This window comes from Gopherus evgoodei, chromosome 3, assembly GCF_007399415.2.
Source record: "Gopherus evgoodei ecotype Sinaloan lineage chromosome 3, rGopEvg1_v1.p, whole genome shotgun sequence".
Taxonomy (NCBI): Eukaryota; Metazoa; Chordata; order Testudines; family Testudinidae; genus Gopherus; species Gopherus evgoodei.
Window position 1 is genome coordinate 130,561,643 of NC_044324.1, and position 15,060 is coordinate 130,576,702.

A 15,060-nucleotide genomic window follows, 5' to 3' on the forward strand; every position below is an offset into this window, starting at 1 on the left:
GGAGACTTTCTATGACCAAAACTAGTGCCTGAAACCAGGGTAGTGGAAGACAGGCTGTTGCAAGTGTGGAGTCTAGAATAGCCCCGATGAATTCTATTCTTTGAGTGGGCACTAGAGCAGACTTCTCTAGACTGATCATCAGGCCCAACCACTCGAATAGGTCCGTGATGATAGCAACATGCCTGGTGACTTGAACCGCGGAGGTCCTGCAAGTAAGCCAGTCATCTAGGTAAGGAAAGACGTGTATATGTCGACGGCGGAGGAAGGCGGCCACTACAGCCATGCACTTTGTAAACACACGGGGCGGTAGAGAGATCAAAAGAGAGGACCACAAATTGAAAATGTTGGTTGCGCACCATAAACCGCAGGTACCGTCTGTGCAGAGGGTAAATGGCGATGTGAAAGTATGCGTCCTTCATGTCGAGAGCAGTGTACCAGTCTCTGGAATCCAAGGATGGGATGATGGTCCCCAGGGACACCATGCAGAACTTCAACTTCTTCGGAAAGACATTGAGACCACGTAGGTCCAGGATGGGTCGGAGACCCCCTTTCGCCTTGGAGATTAGGATATATCGGGAGTAAAACCCCTTGCCCCCGAACTCCTCCAGTACCTCCTCTATAGCTCCGATGGAGAGGAGCGTACGAACCTCTTGCCAGAGGAATTGCTCGTGAGAGGGGTCCCTGAAGAGGGACGGGGAAGGAGGGGGCGAAATAAATTGGAAGTGGTATCCAAATTCCACCGTGCGTAGGACCCAACGGTCTGAGGTTAATTGGGCCCACGCAGGGGGAAGGAGGAAAGGCGGTTGGAAAACTGAAGAGGATCCTGGGGAAGGACTGGTGCTTCGCTCTCGGGCGCACCTTCAAAAGTTCAGTTTTGGTCCCTCTGATGGTTTGGAGGGACTGTTATTCTGGCCCCTTTGGGAACCCGATTGCCGTCTGCGGTTCCTGTGACCACACCTCCTGCTAAAGTCTTGTCGTGGTCTGGGCGGGGGATAAGGGCGTTGAGGCTGGGTATGGAAGGACCTCCGTTGGGTTTGCGGAGTATGCGTCCCGAGGGAACGCATGATGACGCGATTGTCTTTGAGTCTCTGGAGTCTAGGGTCCGTTTTCTGAGAGAAAAGGCCCTGACCATCAAAAGGAAGGTCCTGAATAGTGGGTTGCAGTTCAAGAGGTAGGCCTGATACCTGCAACCATGATATTCTCCGTATTGTAATCCCCGAGGCCACGGTTCTGGCCGCCAAATCAGCAGCGTCGAGTGAGGCCTGCAGAGAAGTCTGTGCCACTTTCTTCCCTTCCTCCAGTAGGGCTTGGAATTCCGGGCGGGAGTCCTGTGGGACCAGTTCAGCGAACTTACCCACCGATTGCCAGGTATTATAATTATACCTGCTGAGCAGAGCCTGTTGGTTAGCCACCCGCAGTTGGTGGCCTCTGGCGGAGTAAACTTTACGCCCCAGTAGACCCATCCTTCTAGCCTCCCGCGATTTTGGGGCAGGGGCTTGCTGGCCATGACGCTCTCTCTCATTTACAGATTGAACGACCAGAGAGCATGGAGGAGGATGAGTATATAAGTATTCATGCCCTTTAGAGGGTACCATGTATTTCCTTTCCACGCCTCTGGCCGTGGGAGGGATAGACGCCGGGGATTGCCAAATAGTATCTGCTTTGGCCTGGATGGAACGGATGAATGGCAGAGCCACGCGAGTTGGGGCATCCGCCGACAGTATGTCTATGACCGGGTCTTCCACCTCCGGGACCTCCTCCATCTGAAGGTTGATGTTTAAGGCGACTCGCCGGAGAAGGTCCTGGTGGGCTCGGAGGTCGATTGGGGGCAGGCCCGATGTAGAAGTACCGGCTACTGCCTCGTCTGGCGAAGAGGAGGACGACAGACCCAGCACGGTTGGCTCATTGAGTGACTCCTCTTCTGGAGGAGCATTAGGGTCCTGGAACACCTGAGGATCCAGCGTAAGAGCCGAGTCGTCCATACCCACTGGAGGAGGGCGGCTAACAGTGGCCTCTGGTGCCCGATGTTCCGACGGGGCGGAACGAGATGGAACCGTGGGTTTGCCTTGGGCCTGGTGATATGCCCAAGGCATCCAGAAGGACCACTGAGGTGCTTGTTCTGTGCCCTGAGGCTCCTGGAGGACACGGCTCTGCATTTCTGAATCTCCATATACGACACTATCAGCGTGCGAAGACTCAGATGGGTGCCGTGATGGCCATGGCGGAGCAGAGTGCATGTGAGGAGGAGCCCTGTGCGTAGGGTATCGAACGTCATGCCTCACAGGAGAGCGGTACCGGGAGTCATACCGGTGCTGAGAGGTTGACTGGGATCTGCGACCAGCGTGGTGCCGGGAGGTCGACCGGGATTGTGAAGCTCTACGGTGGGAGTGGCTGCGGCGCGAATGGTGCCGGGAGCTGGACCACCGTCTGGCGTATTGGTCCGGAGAGCGGGATCTTGAATGGTACCGTGAGTACGACCAGTGCCGAGAAGGAGATCGGTACCGGGACTGTGAGCGGCGTCGAGATCGGGACCGGTGGCGAGATCGGGAGCGTTGGCAAGACCTCGATCTCAAGTGGTGCCTGCCTGCGGTGTCGATGGAAGGTGGCCTAACTAAGGCAGGCTTCCCTGCTGACGCAATAACCCGTGCCAGGGGTTGGGGCAGGGTGGGCTCCGTTAGAGCAATGAGTTCCCTCGCCGTCGAAAAGGTCTCTGGCATGGTGGGAACAATAAGCTTGACCTCGGCGTGTGCCGGGGAGCTGTCATGCACTGGACTCTACGGCTCTTGCCTGGCCGGAATCAACGGTGCTGAGATTGCCGGTGCCGTGCCAGCTGTTGGTGCCGGGCGACTAGGTTTCGGCTGCTGCTCAGACTTGTGGTGTAGATATTGGAGCTGCAGGAGCTTTGATCTTTTTGGCACGTGGGGAGAGGGAGCGGTGCCGGGCTGGTTTCTGGGCCAGTGATGGCTGGTGCCGGAGCATCTTGGCGGTGCCGGTGCCGACGAGGCACTTCTCACATTTTAAGAGTAACGATTTATGAAACAAAGGAAGTATTATCTGTAGTTAATGCACTGAACTGATCGTGTCTGGTCACCATGTTCTTCTAGATATTAGAACTAGTAGACCTCATCCACTCTCACCTAGTTTTTATTTATAGATTGGAAGAGGAAAACAATCTATTTTCAATTGCAATGGCAGACGACATCTTACTGGAAAATAACAGAAGAGTGCTTAGAAATGCCTAAAGTGAGAGAGTGATAGTACATGTTAAAGTGGGAGAGGAATGTGAATGGGGCACTAAACTTGAGCCATTTCTTAAAAAGCTATCAGCCATATACTGTGGTCACACCTAGAAATCTCTCAGGCTATGTCTACCCTACGCACCTTTTAGCAACACATCTGTGCCGTTACAACCATGCCACTAAAAGGCGCACCGTGTAGCTGCTCTTTATCAGCAGGAGAGAGCTCTCCCGCCAACAAAATAAATCCACCCCCAATGAGAGGTGATAGCTTTGTTGGCAGGAGAGTTCTCCCGCTAACAAAGCACTGTCCACACCAGCACTTTTCATCAGTAAAACTTTTGTCATTTGGGGACGTGTTTTTTTCACGTCTGACACCACAAAAGTTTTACTGATGGAAGTGCAGTATAGACAAAGCCTCAGTTAACCAGCTCTTGTTTTCAAATCACAGGTGTGTGTCTCGTGACACTCCAGTCTTGATCCATCTCTGCCATAATTCTCAAATGCAAAACTCTTCTGTTTGTTTTTTCCCTGAAATCTCCCCCTAGATGATGCTGACCTAGCTGAATTCAAGCAGGAGCTGGAAGTAGTGGGGGGGCTTCGCCATCGGTCTCCAAGCAGGTCTCTGTCTGTTCCTGACAGGCCTCGCCCGCCTCAGCCACCCCAGAGACCTCCCCCTCCAGGTAAGATTGCAGTTTCTTTTTAAAAGTTTTCTCATGTCAGCTGGATTCCATTGCCACCCTATTGTTTCTGGTAATAATGAACAGGTAAATACCTCCGCCTGTTTAAATCCCAGTCATCTACTCTTTCAGTCAGGCACTTCTTTCCCTAAATTCCTGTGGTATTAAACAACTGCTGTGTTTCTCTCTAGCGGTGATGGGTGAAGTGCTTCTTTGAAATAGTTTGGGATGAAAGTCCTTTCTTCACTTTAGTGGAGTTATAATGGTTTGTGTGTGTTTCACATACACCCAACAATGGTTCATGTGTGTTTCACATACACCCAACAGCAAAGGGGGAGAATTTGCAAATAACTGGTGCTTTGGTACAGTAACAGACACCAGTGTTTATTCTCATTGAGTCTTTTCTTTTTAATACTCAAGGCATTTTCTTACAGTTTGTTTATTCGGTTTAATTTTTGATGAAATATTCCCTTTAAAAGCTTAAACAGAATATTTGTTGGTCTGATTTTTGTCCCTTCCCATTAGACAGTTACCTCACATAGACCTGAGGATAAGAGCTGTTTTTCTTCATTTGATGGGTAGTTTGACCTCAGCCATGGCATAGGATTTCTGAGGGGGAAGTGATGGTGTTCAAAGCTCTACTCACTTAGATGCCAAAATGAGAGGCCAGTCATGTCAGATTGTTCAGATTCACTCATAGACTCTAAGATGAGAAGGGGCCATTACGATCTTCTGGTCTGAATTCCTGCATAAGTCACAGGCATTAGACTTCCAGGCAGCACATAATTTCTAGTTGCACTCTAGAGCATCTCTTTTAGAAATACATTCAGTTCTTCAGCATTCTCCTTCCATTCTTATGTGCTTTGATCAGAAATGAATAGTTAACAATATTGCCCTTGAAATAGTCATAACTGGGCTGCAGTATTAATGTCCAAGTGATGATGATGATGATGATTAACAAACACTGCACAGGCTCTTGCATTTGAAAACTCATTCTTATTCCCTTTGCAGCTGGAACATCTGTCAAAAAATCTCCATCCGCTGGTTCCCTCTCCTCAGGTGGGCACACCCTGTGCTCCATCCTGCAGATGGCAAAGCTTCTCCCAGGGGCGCCTCAGGAACCAGTGAGTCCCTCAGCACCATTGTGCCACACAATTAACTAAAAAGGGGACCAGGTGCTAATTAGAGTTTGAACACATCAGCCAGCTGATGTGATTTAAGTCAGGAGTGCTGAGCAAAGCAGTAAGTATACATTCATCCTGTAATTACCCAGCATCAGTAACTGCTGGGCATAATCAGAGCAGAGTATGTGTTATATACTCTTGCCTAGGTATATATAGACACAGGCAGACTTACTTTAATAAATAATGGCCACCTCACAACTTGAAAATGAATAAACTACTGCTATTTAACCAATTTCCCCTTTAAACTTGTCAGCTTTGCCTGCATGCTACATTCTAGATTTAGTTACTTTAGCTCTCTGCCAGTGGCTCTTTTTCAATGCCGAATACCAATATTCAGCATCCTATAGACCAGTGTTTCTCAACGACTGATCCATGGACTGGTGCCGGTCCCTGAGATCTCCCTGACACAGTTTAGGAAGGCAGACAGCTGGTCACTGGTATTAGAAAGGTTGAAAAGGACTGCTCTAGACAGGCCCCACGATCCATCTAAATCAGCCTATAGAGTGGCCACGCCATAGCTCCTGGTGTCCTTCCTCCATTTCCAGAGAGAGTATTATCTCCATAAAGCTCCCAAACCTTACAGGCAGGGATTCTGCACAGGAGCGAGGTGGAACTACAGAGTTAAAACAACTGCATGAAGAACAACTTCCTTTTGTTTGTTTTAAACCTGCTGCCCATTAATTTCATTTACCTACTCTTTTCCCCCTTTTATTGTTGTAAGCCTAAAGCCAGGACTGGAATAAGTAAGCCTTATAATGTCAAGCAGATCAAAACCACCACAGCTCAGGAAGCGGAGGAAGCCATTAGATGTCTGATGGAAGCAAAAGGAGGTAAGCAGAGTTTTCCAATGGAGTTTTAAAATCTCCAAATAAGAAAATGTAGGTTCATTTCATCCTCCCTGACCATAACCTAAATAAGATATGTATTTCCTTTAAAACACTCGTATTAAACTTAATACTGCCTTGTGGGGTCCTGCAAGATTTTTCTTTGAATGTTTTCTGTCAGCTTGGATAGCCTTTTTGTTTCAAGATTACTTAATTTCTGTCTTTTAAAAGGACCCCATGAAATTAAGTCATATTTTAAAATATGTCCTTGCAGTTCCTGTTACTAAGAAATCATAGATTATGGTACTCAGCTGTACTTTGAAAAAGACAGATGTCACCTTCCTTCTCAACAGATCTGTTCCCCCTGTGACTCCAGAGGGGTAGCTGCTTGCTTTAGTAACAACGGTGTTCACTTCCCCATAAGAACGGCCGTACCGGGTCAGACCAAAGGTCCATCTAGCCCAGTATCTGTCTACCGACAGTAACCAATGCCAGGTGCCCCAGAGGGAGTGAAGCTAACAGGCAAGGATCAAGTGATCTCTCTCCTGCCATCTATCTCCATCCTCTGACCAAGAGAGGCTAGGGACACCATTCCTTACCGATCCTGGCTAATAGCCATTTATGGACTTAACCACCAGCTAGCAGGGCAGAGCTACACAGCAACAGTAGAGTGAGCTGGATTCTAATCAGGCTCACACATCAGCAACAGAATTGTTAACTAAATTGCAAGTGCAGAGTCTTTATTGTTGATGAAGCATAAACCAGAAACAATTCAGCTTTACTCTCACGTCCCAGTCTGGGCCTGGCAATTAGGAAAAAAAGAAGACTTTTCATTTGTAAAACTGAGCAAATGTAATTTGGAATCATTGAGAGAGAATAACCCTGGAATACCACAATGCCATTTTTATATTTGCTCTTCAGAGCACATTTGCACATTAAAGGAGAAAGAATGGGTGAAATCAAGTTTACTTGCACTAGTTTATTACTGTAAAAGCAGCAAAGAATCCTGTGGCACCTTATAGACTAACAGACGTTTTGGAGCATGAGCTCCAAAACGTCTGTTAGTTTATAAGGTGCCACAGGATTCTTTGCTGCTTTTACAGATCCAGACTAACACGGCTACCCCTCTGATACTAGTTTATTACTGTTTACTTTTTATATTTCATGTGGCTAGGCTAAGAAGACTAGGCTGGTCAGTTTCATTTTAGGATTCTCACGCTCTAGTAACACCTAGCTCCTCTACAGCACTTTTTATCCATAGAACCCAAAGTGCTTTACAAAGGAGATCAGTATCATTATCCCTATTTTACATATGGGGAAACCTGAGACATGAGGTTAAAGTGGCATGCCAAGGTCATCCAGCTGGCCAGTGGTAGAGTCTGGAATTTAACCCATCTCTGCTGAGTCCCCACCGTTGACCTATCAACTAGGTCACACACTAGCATAATGCTGCTGGGTTGGATTAGAAGTACTGCTGGCAAGGAGTATAACGAATATGCAATGACTAGTTTTCATAAAATTAAAGAAATTCTAATGATGCGTTTTTGGTGAAATTCTGTATTTATTTCCAAAACTTTCATCTTCAGCCTGAACACTGTCCCTGTAAGGTAATGGGCAAAAGCATTTTGGAAAACAAGACCACGAAGGAAACAGATTTTTGAGGACACTTCAGACAGATTCAAAGAATGGTTGTTTTTGCATTTCAGGAACACAAGAGGATGCTCTGAAGCCGGCTCCAGTAAGAACCCAAACATTCTCTCAGCCTGACTCCCTTCCCAGCATCACAAAGTCAGCATCATTTCAGGGGTCACAACCAGGACCAATGCTCGTGCCCCATCGTCCTCCACCCAAAGTTCCGACCGTAAAGAAGCCAGTGCCCCTGCAAAGAACTGGAGTCAAAGCAGAAAATGTAAGATAGCCACAGCAGAACACATCCAGCTATTAATTTTGCATAGTGTGTTTTAGCAGAGGGGGCAAGTGGTTAAACAATTCACATGAAATTCTGTCATCTAGCTCAAGCATCTGTTTGAGCTCTTCTGTTGCGGAAGTGTCATTGCATATGGCAGCCACTGGGGCCTGTATGCACAGTAAATGAACATCAAGTAGAGGAAATCATTATCCCCCATTTAGACAAAGTTATCACTAAACTTAGCTATTGGCATTCAGCTCTAACTTCCCTCTGTGATGGTCCATCCTCCTGTGTTTTTTGCCCTTCTCTGAACTCCTAGCTTGGCTACACCTTTCTGAATTGTCTAGAACTGAATACAGAATTCCAGATATTGTCTCACCAAATGTGCATCTCCTCCCTGACTTGTCTCTTATGCAACCCAAACTTGAGAGAATTCATTGTGAACTTGGATCTGGTTTGATGACTACTCTCAACCTGTTTCTGCATTGTTGCTCTGCTGATCACACTACATCACCACAGTGTAGGTTTCCTTCAGTAAAATCAAAAGGAAATAGTCTGCTAAAATGCTGAGAATTAGCCTCTTGGACAAATGCAGAAATCCCATTTTAATTGTTCTTACCTCCCTCCAAATCCCTTAGTTCAAACTGAAGTCAAAGTTGATTGGAAATTGTTTTTTAGATTTTTTTTTAAATATTGACTTGGGACAACATTTGTTCCTTTTTTAGAGAAAAAAAAACGAAATCCCCAAAGTCCATCCAACCAGTTTTGTTCGTATTTGCTAACAATTGCCCCTTCTGAACCAAGAATCTGCAGGTCAGGCTTTGAACCAAAAATAATGAATTTATGAATCACAAAGTTGGTTCAATAGAGTCACCAGGGCTCTTGGTGCCAATTACACTACTCCATTTAAACAGCACTTTTTAACACTAACACAACATATCTAAAAACTCACAGGAGCAATGGCCTGCCACAACCAATACATAGTAAAACAGGGTCTCCAGGGAGGCAGGAGCCCAGTGGCTAGAGTTCTAGTCAGACACTTGGCTCTGCACAGACTCTGTGTGACCTTGGGCAAGTTGCATAGCCTCAGTTCCCCATCTGTCAAATGGGGATAGTAGTGCTTGCCTACCTCACAGCAGTGTTGTGAGGCTAAATACATTAAAGATTGTGGTGCTGATATAGTACAGTACAGTAATGGAGGCTATATAAGTACCATAGATATGCCCCTTCATATTCTTCCTCTGTGACAGCCTTTGCTAGACAGCTCTTCTCTTAAGGTTGGTCTTAAGGGTCTCCATCCTGCCTCACTCTGAAAGGGCACTTACTATATCCCCTGAGGCCATTTCTTTTTCCTTTCCATTTACTTCTCCTCCTTTCTTTTTCCTTTGTGGTTCTTCAAACAGACATACTTATCACAAGTATATTATAAAGAGCATCATCCATGTACTCCTGAAAGATCTCAAAATAGAAAGGCTGCTGTTATTTAACAGTGTATGATATGAAAGTTCCTATACTAGTTTGTCCACAGCAGACTCAGAGTATTAGTCTGCACTAGAGGGGTGTAGATTCTAGTGCACATTAGCATTTTGTACACTAATTGGCCTGGGTGACCTAGCTAGCGCACAGTAAAAGTTCCCTAGTGAGTACTGACATAGTACTGTTTGAAATGGGACTACATTAACACACACTGGGGAGCATCTAGTGTGCACCAGCAGAGTCCATATGGGCCAGTTACTGCACAACAACCTATTGTGCATTAAAATTTACACCCTTCTGGTGCAGACTAATGTACAATGTAGACAAGTCCTAAAGTGATGTTTCCCCCCTATCTGGAAGTGGAGTTTAGAAGTGAGCTCAATATCTCAAAAAAACCTTTCCACCTCTTCCTTCCCACCTATCCCACCCTCCCAAAAAAAAGAGAGAGAGAGAGAGAGAGCAGTCAGTCAAGTACAGGAGATTTAACAACATAGATCTCTAGAATAAATGAAAGGGGGATTGCCCTGTATTCAATGTAAGATGCATTTTCTGAGCACATAAAAAGACTACGTTGGCACCCTATTATAATAAGTGAGACTAGTCAGGAGTTCATGTGGTTTCACTCAGAAGTATTGAGAATAGGAGATCAGGAATAATAGTTACATTGAGCTAATTAGCTAGCACTAATTTAACCTGGGCCCAAAGTACATTAATCTATGGGCTGCTCGGGCAAGTGTGCCTGGTTAGTGATCCCGGCCATGCAGTTTAAGCATACTGGGCAAAAATCCAACAGGTCCAAAAATGACCTTTTCCTTCCCTTAACAGGGAGGGAGGAATCCATATGGCCAGGACTTTATAATGGCAGGGATGGTGACCGCTGTGGCCCTACTAACATGACAACACCTTTAAAAACAAATGCAATTTCACATTTTTTCCTGATTAACCCTTTCTGCTTAGAGAAGGTTTTTTTAAGCAGAATCTAAGGCATTAAGGAATAATGCAAAATTACATATTATGATTCAAACTCTGGCCTCAGTAAGACACAAATGCACTTCTTAGGGTAGCTGAAGCTAATTGTCCTTTAGCCTCATGTATCACAAGGCACCCGAGGCTAATGCCCCATTAATGCCACCCCTGTCATCCCTTATCATACGAGCGGCCGTACCGGGTCAGACCAAAGGTCCATCTAGCCCAGCATCTGTCTACCGACAGTGGCCAATGCCAAGTGCCCCAGAGGGAGTGGACCTAAGAGGCAATGATCAAGTGATCTCTCTCCTACCATCCATCTCCACCCTCTGACAAACAAAGGCTAGGGACACCATTCCTTACCCATGAATTTATCCAGTTCTCTTTTAAATGCTGTTATAGTCCTAACTTTCACAACTTCCTCAGGCAAGGAGTTCCACAAGTTGACTGTGTGCTGTGTGAAGAAGAACGTCCTTTTATTTGTTTTAAACCTGCTGTCTAGTATCGTTTCAGTATTATTACAGAAGCAGGAAAATGTAACGGTAAAAGAAGTCCTCAGAATTGTGCTGACTGGACCCAACACATAATTCTAATGTGGAAAGGAAAATGGTCACACAGGGTTGTGTTTTTAAACACAGGGAGTGAAGAGCCAGGCTGCTTTAAAGCTGTTATTCTCATGCCTTCACTTTCCACTTCCTCGTCTCTCTCTTAGTAATTCCACCAACTTCTTTCAGTAATGCACTTGGCACTGCTCCCATCTTCTTTATTCCACCTATCGTTTACGCGTTTTCCCATCTGGATGGGCAAAGCTGGTGCTGCGACCAAGTGTGAATCTAAAATGCCGCTCTGAACTCTTATTTCTTTTGTTCCCCTCTCTCAGTCTGTGTGTCCGGAAGAGCAGCTTGATCAGCAGCCTGTCCTCTTTCACATTGGATTGTCCGAGTCCTGCCTTGAAACCAAAGCCGTTACCAGTCCCACTAGGATCACCCCCGTTCCTAAGCCGAGAACGACGCCGCCTGGGAAAGCACCCGAGAGAAGCAGCAGCAGCAGCAACAGGCAGCCTCCCAGCCCAGGCACTCCAGAGGAAAGTGCGCTGCCTCTGCAGAACTCCTTTGCCCCAAAGGTTCCACCACGAAGGAAGAAGTCTGCTCCTGCTGCCCTTCACCAGCAGGTGCTTCAGAGCAGTAACAGTCTGCTTCTTAGTGGCTTAACATTCAATTCCAACAACAACAATAGTCCTTCTGAGTACCGCCCTCCAATACAGGACTCTGACATCCTCCCCGTTTCTCACAGAGACTCTGATCTTTCAGCTCCCACACCCACTGCCAGCCCAGACAGCAGTGGCACTAAGCACTTGACACCAACTGCTGTGGACTTTATTGCTGACCTTCAAGGCCCTCCTACCCCAGACATCCAGCAGTCACAGCTGTTAGACACCAATTCACTAACAGAGAGCGCCAATCTCTTGGACCTGGACACAGATGTTTCTTTTCCTTTTTCCACACCAGCAACAACTAGCCCAACACACACTCCGAGATATTTGAAACTCCCCAGCCCAAAAGATTTCAGTCACTGGGTTACATTTAGTGATGATGAAGACAGTGGTACCTTATCAGACGGAGTCAGCAAACTGCTGGTCTTAGAGCAAAACAAAAATACCTGGATGGACACAAATGCTAACTTGGAGTTGTGAGATTTTTTTTTCCCCTACAGAAATCTAATTCTGATACAAGATAAAAATCTGCTTTGAATACAGAGTTGTACTAAGTGGGGCAAGGCCACATTTTATTTTTGGGTTAAAAAAATACTAGTATGATCTGGTTGGGGGGGAATACAAGACATCAGGCAATACTGTACTACTTGCAAAAAAAAAATCTTTAGTCTAAATTATTTCCCTTTTTCTAATGCAACTAAAAAGTAAAGTGACAGTTCAGGTACAGAGTATTTTTTTTAAACGTATGTAATGATGTATGAAGACAGAAAAGTTTATAGGTATAATTTATATTTCAAATAATTTCTAACACTTAAAATAAAGACTTGTCACATGGTAAAATTTACCAGCAGAACTACCACAGTATAATTATACTACTACACTAATTCGGAGGGAATAGTGTCCCCAGGAGGAATTATCCTGGAATAACTTTAACAGTATAATTACACCACTAAAATTCTGATGGTAAATATGCTGTAGACAAGTCCTGTGCTGCATCTCTTTCATGTGATTTACAACTAGCTGCAGGTTCTGTAATCTCCTGGTATAAACCTGCTAGCTAAATTCCTCAGTTCTTGGCCATTGGTAAGTAAGAAGGGTGGAGAGATGTGGGGTGGAGGATGTTATGGATCAGGTGCTCTCTATTTTGATGAACATGCTTGTTTGTTTTTAATCTCAACCATGCAAATGCACACAGATATGATGGGCTCCTTATCAGCGTGTGTGATACTAATAATGATACACTTACGAAAATTATTCTAGCAGCTCATGTTTTCTTTCAATGCATCCTCTCCTCTACGTTCAGATTTAACTGATTCTGTTCTGTTCAATGCAACCTAATGCTAAATGACTTGCTATCCAGTTAAAAGGCACATGGACAATGACTGTCTGTAACTTTGGAAGGGACCGTGCAGGCAACCTGCTAGTAAACATTCCAATTGTCTGTGTACTGTATGTATAGTCACTGAGAGACGCCTGTGGAAGTACACTAGATGTTTGACCACTACTCCTACCTTTGCTCCCCTCTGTTTCTTTGCAAGGAAATAACATGTTCATGCTTAGCTACTAATGCAATAATAAATGATGAGCAAAGGGCTGTCTGTATGTTTACGTGAATGCTACACTGGGCCGGCCGTATTCAGCATGAGCAAGAGTAGCAGAAGCTAGCCGTAGCATGGAAAGGTAGTTTACTAATTTCTAGCCACTGATGGTAAAGGTGTGTGCTGGCCCCTGGAGAGTGTACAGGTGCACCTTCCTTATTCACCTGTGCTGAACAGGTGTAAGGCAATTAAAGCACTATCTGCCATTTGGAAATGAAGCTTTAGCACCTACATCAGGGACAGCAAATCTGAGAAACCATGTGACAGCACCACTTGTCAAGAATGATATTCCATTAAGAAAATGGTAAAGGGAGACGGTTAACCTTTTATTTAAGGAAGTTACTCAAGGGGAAGTGAGAGGAAACCAGAAAATAAGGCTAGGAGCAAACTTGGAAGTGGAATGCTCTATGCAGACTTTTCTCCCCAGATACAGTCAGATTACTGAGGCAATGAGTAGAATTAAAGGACATTGAGATTTCGGCGGGAGGGGGAAGATGGGGGTAGCAAAAATACCCTTTAAGAAAACACTATTACTTATATGCAACTGTTTTGTAAAAGACAGGCTGTAAAACTAACTAATTCCAAGAGCATGAAAGAGTTTTGTCAAACTAAGTACAGAATTCACCATGGTCCTCTGCTTGTTAGGATCAGCTCTGTAGGAAAATACTGATATGACAGTGATGAGTGCTGTGTAACAGCACAGACCAGTATCAGTGGGTTGCAGCTATACCAACAGTGCATCTGAGATTAGGGTAACTAAAATGCACTCAGCTTTAGCTTATTCTATACAAGTCTCTGCAAACACTTGGAGGGTTTAATGCCATAGCCAAGCTTGTTTTTCTGTAATCACAATGGAAGCGCTAGAAAAGTCAAACCCCAGAAGAGCTAGATGGGGAATAACAACATATCGTGATCCATGTTTCAGAAATAATAGTCTGGGGAAAGCATCTTGAACAGGAACCTTCCCTAGCTCCTCTTCAAACAAATACAGATACTCTCCTGCAACTGCTGCTTTACTTTCCTCCTTATATTTACCTAGCACTCTGGCAGGCATCATAAGCTACAGGGCCAATGTTTTTAGTGGAACTATAGTGCAGTTAACATGCAATTCTAACAAAATGCTACAGCTGCTGTCAAGTTAGAACAGGCCATCATAGCAAAGTCACCTCTGCATTTGCCAACTACTATGGCATTTATGCTTTTCAAATGCCCAAGATTTAGCTAAAGGGAAGATAGTCTGGATTTCAAATGAGGCCTTTTAGTGTGCGGTAGCTACACATTACCTGTGGTAAATTTGTGAAGCATTTACATTGTCTACATCCCTTTTTTGGATAGAGAATTACTAAAATGATGCAAACATTTTAAGCAATTGGTAAAGGTGAAAATCCAGGGTCTTGTATTTAAACTAGACTTTTTTTGTGCTGAAGTTGTAAATAACGTCAATTAAACGCCTTTTCTACAATCTTAAATTGGTTTAATTCTCTTCTCCGTTGCCTAGATAATTTGGGACGTCAGCCAGTTCAGTTCTATTACTATCCAGCCTTGCTCAAGCCGCCTCATCTCTTCTGCTGAATTCTAACCAAAAGAAGACATTCTATATACAAGCAATGCTGCCTTTATAGCTAAGCTCTTCGCTCTCCCACTCCATGCACATTTCTTTAGTAGTAAAGAGGCTAGAGATAGTTTTAAAGTGTTCAGTTCCACAAAGGTGAGCCACGCTGAAGGGGCTGGCTGCTTAGTTCCTTGGGCCATCACAACCTCCTGGCCTTCTTTTTAAAAAAAAAAAAAAAAAAAAGGCAACAGTGGCTGTTTATGGACACATTTCGGCATAAACCATTAAGGGTTGTAAAAAATAAACTGTTTAGTACAGTGTCCAACATTCTGTGCAACAAAAATAATTCAACAGCCCTGGGACAGCTAATTTACATTGATGAAAGAGTTAGTAGGAAAGCCAATTAAAGTGAATTTATACAT

General features: G+C 44.9%; 1 protein-coding gene across 1 annotated transcript in view; it reads left to right on the forward strand.

Annotated features, from left to right (window-relative positions):
* The window catches only part of SYNJ2 (synaptojanin 2), a 99,379-nt gene extending 84,824 nt beyond the window's left edge, over positions 1–14,555 (forward strand). Inside the window, exons 23-27 of the mRNA XM_030556652.1 lie at positions 3,785–3,919; positions 4,928–5,040; positions 5,822–5,930; positions 7,631–7,833; positions 11,156–14,555. Coding sequence (XP_030412512.1) covers positions 3,785–3,919; positions 4,928–5,040; positions 5,822–5,930; positions 7,631–7,833; positions 11,156–11,968 — 1,373 coding nt within the window. The 3' untranslated portion in view covers positions 11,969–14,555. The remainder of the gene's footprint in view (positions 1–3,784; positions 3,920–4,927; positions 5,041–5,821; positions 5,931–7,630; positions 7,834–11,155) is intronic.
* The last annotated feature ends 505 nt before the right edge of the window (positions 14,556–15,060 follow it).